Source organism: Citrus sinensis, chromosome 7, assembly GCF_022201045.2.
Source record: "Citrus sinensis cultivar Valencia sweet orange chromosome 7, DVS_A1.0, whole genome shotgun sequence".
NCBI classification, from domain to species: Eukaryota; Viridiplantae; Streptophyta; class Magnoliopsida; order Sapindales; family Rutaceae; genus Citrus; species Citrus sinensis.
The window spans coordinates 21291604-21297603 of NC_068562.1; the positions used below are offsets into that span (position 1 = coordinate 21291604).

At 35.8% G+C, this 6000-nt stretch overlaps 1 protein-coding gene and 1 long non-coding RNA gene across 2 annotated transcripts; one reads left to right on the forward strand and one right to left on the reverse strand.

Moving 5' to 3' along the window:
• Nucleotides 1–2168: 2168 nt before the first annotated feature.
• Nucleotides 2169–2931, forward strand: LOC102627098 (uncharacterized). Its single transcript, XR_369215.4, has 2 exons — nt 2169–2208; nt 2329–2931. It is a non-coding gene; the product is annotated as an uncharacterized LOC102627098 (long non-coding RNA).
• A 620-nt stretch (nt 2932–3551) lies between these two features.
• On the reverse strand, nt 3552–5631 carry LOC102626823 (CBS domain-containing protein CBSX3, mitochondrial). Its single transcript, XM_006464906.4, has 6 exons — nt 5464–5631; nt 4952–5217; nt 4782–4863; nt 4240–4313; nt 4044–4104; nt 3552–3960 (listed from the first exon to the last, which is right to left on the reverse strand). The coding sequence occupies exons 2-6, from the start codon at nt 5207–5209 to the stop codon at nt 3818–3820; spliced, it is 618 nt and encodes a 205-aa protein (XP_006464969.1). The 5' UTR covers nt 5210–5217; nt 5464–5631; the 3' UTR covers nt 3552–3817.
• Nucleotides 5632–6000: the final 369 nt, after the last annotated feature.

The following is a 6000-nucleotide window of genomic DNA, read 5'->3' on the forward strand; positions in this document are numbered from 1 at the left end:
TATGAAATAAACTCGGCTCCAATGGCTCAAGTTGCTGAGTAACCATATCTGAGTATGTACCCCATATGCAGAATTGTGTTAAAGGAAGCGAGAGTTATGAGCAATGCTGCAGCAAAGAAAAAAAAAATCCTTTGTCTAAGGCATTGAGTAACCAGGTCTGTTCATGAGCCCCATGTTCACCCTTGAATAAAAGATACCTCTAGATAAGATTATACTGCAAATATTACTGCAGCAACTCTGATCTGGGCATGGCTTGAGTAATTGGGTGTCATCATTACAAGTGATTGACATTCACATGAAAGATAAATGTTACAGTGAGAAGATTGATTACTACCCAGTTTATCAATGTTAAAAACATCACAGTTTGAGTATGTGAAATTTATGCTACCCCATTTATGAATGAAATGTTATCACTACTGAAATTCATGCAGCCCTTTGGTGATGTTACAGCATATCTAGAATTCAATCAAAGGAAGCACACACACACTCTGGACAGAAAGAAGCTTAAGTCTAGAACTGATTTACTATAGTCATTTTGTATGATTGGGATTGTGATCTGAAGGTGGAAGAATCCTTGCAAATTTGATAAAATAGCTAAAGTTGTGTGCATGATTGTTTGCGGGAAGTGTTAGTATGTGTCATTACTTGAAGGCAAGTAATGGTTTAAGTTTGAGGATGTGATAACTCTAGGAAATTAGAGTTATTATATCAATTCTATACTCGAATCAAGACCACTTAGAGAACAAATAAGGTGTTTTTATTAAATTTTGGTTACATTTTGCATAAACATTCATTTTAGTTGAGTCTTAATAAGTTTTGCTTGAATCAAAGTAATTTGTGCTAAAAACAGGTGCATAAATTTAGGTTCTCAGAAAGCCTTAATTCATAAGGGGATGCTGAGACATTAGATGAGCAAGAGAAGGAAAGAAGATGGCCACAGAAGAAGAAAAGCACAATCGGGAACAATGCAGTGCTGTTACGGATGTTAGAGCAACCCGTACTGTAGCAATATGGGAGCAATGCGAGAGAAAATTTAAGCACGGGTCAGCGCATGTTTCCTACTTTAAAGCATGCACGCTCATGGGTTTTTGTTTAATCTAATTTGCAATATAAAAGGAAGGCGTGCACCACATAGAAAGACGGTAAGAAAATTATCATTCGAAGAATTACAAGGAAAGAAGACGAAGATCAAATTTGAAGAGTGTTGTTTCGGCAACATTGGAGAATCGGGCAGAATTATTTGGATTCATTTTTCACCTTGCTCAACTTATATTCATCTTCTTCCTTTAATTGTTTTGATGTATTCCGAGATTAATATGTTTATGTTTATTTTCCTTATTCAAAATATGAACTAAATTTACATGTAGTTGAGTGACTAATAATCCAATGGGTTCTTGACTGTTCTTATATGTTGTTATGGGATTGCTGTAGCATTTTACTCTAGTAGTTTTTATGAATATAACTGTTATTTCGGTTGACCACTCATTTAATAGTTTCAGTTAAGATAGAGTAGCAAAAGGGCATGTCTTAGCGGATATTATTAGAGTACTACTTGATCTTAATTCGAGTTTCTTGGATTAAGTTATCTTGAATCTCATAAGGGCAATACTTGAAGTTAAGATTTGTGACACACTAGACATAGGTGATCACCATGTAGGGTGGAGAGACTAAGAGTTATAATGTTGTACCATAAGTATATCAACAATTGGTCATTGTTCATAGATTTAAGGGTATAAGACTTCCAATATGTGATAGCTGAGGATGCAGATTTATTCTGCCCTATGCTGCAGCATTTGCTATAATAACTAGTGCTAATTTGATAAACAATAATCACCCCATAAGAAGAGTTTGATCATTCAACTACTATAATCTCAATTGAATCTTAGATACATTTAACCTAGTTTATTTTGTTATGGTATTATTTTAGTTAATTCTTTCACAATCCTCAATTACTTTAGACATCACTTTACAATTGTTTGCTTCGGTCCTAAGTTGATTTGTACTATTGTGATTGCTTTAACACTTTAAGTAACATCAATCCCTGTGGAGACGATCTTGAATACTTATCACTTTATTACTTGTTGTGTATACTTACACATTGGCATTGGTAGTAATTGCTTATTAAATATAACCAACAGCAGCTCACTCATATTTTTAGTTCTCTCAATGAACCAAACGACACTGACAAAATCAGCCCCATTGAAACTAGTAAGCACATTTTCTCCGAACCCATTTTTGCTTTTGTTTCAGATAAAGAAAAATAGTTTGTTTTTTAAAACACTTGGTAACATTAAAACCCTTTTGTTATTTCATTTGTTTCTTGTGCAGGGTTCCTAACATATCCTACAGTCATGGATATTAATCAAATACGTGGAATCTTGCCCTACAGATGATTCAAATAAACACTTCTTCTGTTCTTCAGCCGAAAACCGAACTCGTGACCTTTAGCCGCAGCACCTTCAGCCGTTGTAATCTCGTCCTCGCTGCTCGTCGTCGTCGCTGCAATCTCGTCATCGCCACTGCTTGTCAGTCATCACCGCTGCTTGTCCTTCACGAATCTGATTTGCTGCTGCTACTCGTCGCCGAGTCTCCGCCGTCGCTACCACCTGTTGCAGCCGGTGTCATCTGCTACTGCTGCCGCTGTCACCTACTGTCAATTGTTGCTGCTGTCACGGTGCTCCTTTGCTGCCTTTATTTGTCGCTACTGTTGTGAGGTATTTCCTCTAATTCCAATCTGGGTTCTCCTTTTGCCTTGAGAAATATGTGTAGTGTTCTTGTAATTCTAATCAAGTGCTTCCAACTGACAATAAGGAAATCTATCGTTCTAAATGTAGATTGTGGAAAAGTGTTAGGATTTGCTTCTTTCAGTTTTCCAAATTTGATGTTTAAAGAGAGTTTTATACCATGTGCAATCCTGGATTGTTGCCATTATTTGTCGCTGTTGTTGTAAGGTATTTTTATGTTTGTGATAAATTTATTAATTTAAGATTTTAAATTTAAAAAAAAAAACCCAAAATAGGTTCAATAGGCTCATAATTGAAATAATTGAACCGCATCGAATCGAATTATTTCGATTAATCGAGTATTTAATTAATTACGATTATAATTTTAAAATAATCGTAATCGAACAATTATGAAAATTTAGTAAAAAACCGAACCACGCCCACCCCTAAATCTGACTACAAAAAATGTTATTATTTACGTCTATTTCAGTATTTGTTGTCACACACTGTCTTGGTCTTTATTGTCTATAATATCATCATTATTATTATTTACCGAAACCTTTGTCAGATTAAAAGGAAATCTAAAAATATTAAATCTCCATTTATCAGCAAATAAATGATTAATTCAGAGAGTAAAGCCTAAAAATATAAAAGAAAATCTTTTATGATGTTTCACCACATGCCAATAATACACGAATATAAATTGCGTCAATTTATGTTAGTTAAGGTACAATTTGCCCAGCGTGCCGTATTCCAAAGACTTCAAATCTCAATTGCCATATACATCAGAATAGGCAATAGCCGACAAAACTGTTCACAAAAGGAATATAAACAAACTTGTAGAGAGAAATATACATCCATGGCAACAATACCATTCAATGTTAGCACAGGACAAAACAAAAGAAATTCCAAGCAAAATTAAGGTTAGTCCACAAGGTCTTATTTCACGTCAAAGCATATTGACATCTGGGAAAAAGGGAAAAAGAAAAAGCATACGACAGGAGATGCATACAACACGCCATATTTACAACCTCCTGTCTTATTAGTAGTACTCAAAAAACATGCATCACAACATTTCATCTTGTCATCATCATCTAGTAACCTCCTTGTATAAAAGCATTCAGGCGGTTTAACTCCTCACGATGCTCACTCACCACAGCACGAACAACATCTCCAATGGACACCATGCCTATCATTCCCTTGTCATCAATTACTGGAATGTGCCGAATACGGTTATCTGCCAAAATCAAGGGCATCAGGATTAACTCATCTAGATAAGCAATAAACAAACAAATTTAACCTAGGGCAGCAACATGTGACCTGTCATCAATTGCATTGCCCGCAGAACTTTGGTGTCAGGTGAGACTGTGATCAGCTTGTTCTGTAGCCGCCGTAGATATGATCATCAAACAGCCAATACACACACTTATGCTTGCTTGAGCAGAAACATTTGCATGTTCAATTGTAAAAAACCTTAGAACCAAACATATTTTCCTGTTAAAGGACTAGTTCATACCTCTTCAGTCATGATGTCCCCAACTTTAGTTGACTTGGATGATCTTCCCTGCACTATGATCTTCCTGAGATAATCTGGAATTTAATTGTAACAAAGAAAAATGGAAAAAAAATTAATAAGCCAAAGGCATTGCACAGCACCATTGAAACCAGTAAGCACATCATTACATTCCTTAAACCAAGGAAACCGAGCACACAGAGATGTGAACGAGAAAGTCAAGAAGCTAAAGTCAAAAGTTGCAAAGAAAAATTAGCTAATTCAATCAGAAACTCAATAGTAATAGAATTTTCACTCTTCACATCATTCTGCCTATGCACCATAATTTAAACAGATAAATGTTCAATTGCTACAGCCAAAGCCAGGATCAATAAGATTGCGACTATTGAAGGCAGACATCTAACAAAAGAAGTACAAATAACTCACTGAAGGAAAAAGAAAAAAAGTAAGAGAACTCGAAAGGAATATAAATCAAAACATCCAACAACAGCTAACAGTTCCGGTACATTCATATTATTTTCAATTATGGCACGCTTTGAAAATACCTCTCTCTGTGATGATCCCAGCAACAGACTTTTGCTCTCCGGGTTTGACGACGACCAACGCTCCAACGTTATGCTGTGTCATCTGCAATGATAATCAATTATTTAGACATCTAAAAATGTCATCGATTCATAATAAAATAAATAACTATTTCAAGGGGGTGGCTGCTCACCGACTTGACAGCATCATAGACAGTGTCATCAGTAGTGCACCAAAGCCAAGAGCCATCCGCACCTTTACCTTTTGCTTTCAATATGTCTGAAATTGTTGTGCTCTCGAAACCATGCTCTTCCATACGAGCAGATGAAACCGACTCGAACCGCGAAGAAACTACAGGCCTAAGCATCGGATTGACCAAACGGATGCGTTGCAGAACAGCAGATTTGACGATATTTCCATGGGATAGAAATGATTGAATTGCCCCTTGCATTTTTTTTCCTATTACAACATAATCAACAATGATGAAATAGAATCTTTCCTGAAGACTAAAAATCATGGGAAATAAATCCTCGACAATTTTGTCATAACTCATCAATTAATAAGCACATAAACGATATGAAATCTCAAAGAGTTAGATAGGATTCATCTTGATCAACCGATCCGATTCATTTTTCGGTTCATAAATTAAAGGCGCACGAACAAGATCAAAACAACGATTACGCCAAGGAAGGAATGGCTTTTTACCTGTGAGTGTGAGAGAGCAATACTGGTGGCGGCGGCAGAAGCAGCAGATACGGGATAAGATTGAGAGACCTGCTGTAACCCAAATAGAATAAGAAGGAAATGGCAGTGGGTGAGAGTGACCCGTGATCCTAATTCTTTACTTCTTTTCCTATTTGATTATTGCCATAGCGCCCTTCAATAGACAAAATTTACATTTAGATTATTATTTAATCAATTGTACCAAATTAACCCCGGTTGTACAAGGATGTCGATTTTTTTTTTTGACGAGAAGGATCTCGATTTTATAAATACATAAACGAGCCCAGTTTTTACAATTTTGGCTGCTACAGCCTACAGGTACGGGTACCGGTGGGAGTTTAAACCTCCATTTAGTTAACTGATATGGGTTTGACAAATATTTTATTATCCGCTTGGCATCCAAATCTGATCTCTTTTGTGTATAAAAGCAATTTTATTATGTATGTATATTTTTGAACACATTCATTTCAATTTGAACCCATTCATTTCAATTTTAACCTTTTAATGCAATATAAATTT

Bases quoted from the DNA above. Each gene is read 5' to 3' on its own strand.
- LOC102626823 (XM_006464906.4), bottom strand. From the start codon at position 5,209: ATGCAAGGGGCAATTCAATCATTTCTATCCCATGGAAATATCGTCAAA. The intron at 4,314-4,781 runs GTATTTTCAAAG...ATTAAATTCCAG, and splicing joins TGGGATCATCACAGAGAGAG to ATTATCTCAGGAAGATCATA. The intron at 3,961-4,043 runs GTCACATGTTGC...TGATTTTGGCAG, and splicing joins GGCAATGCAATTGATGACAG to ATAACCGTATTCGGCACATT.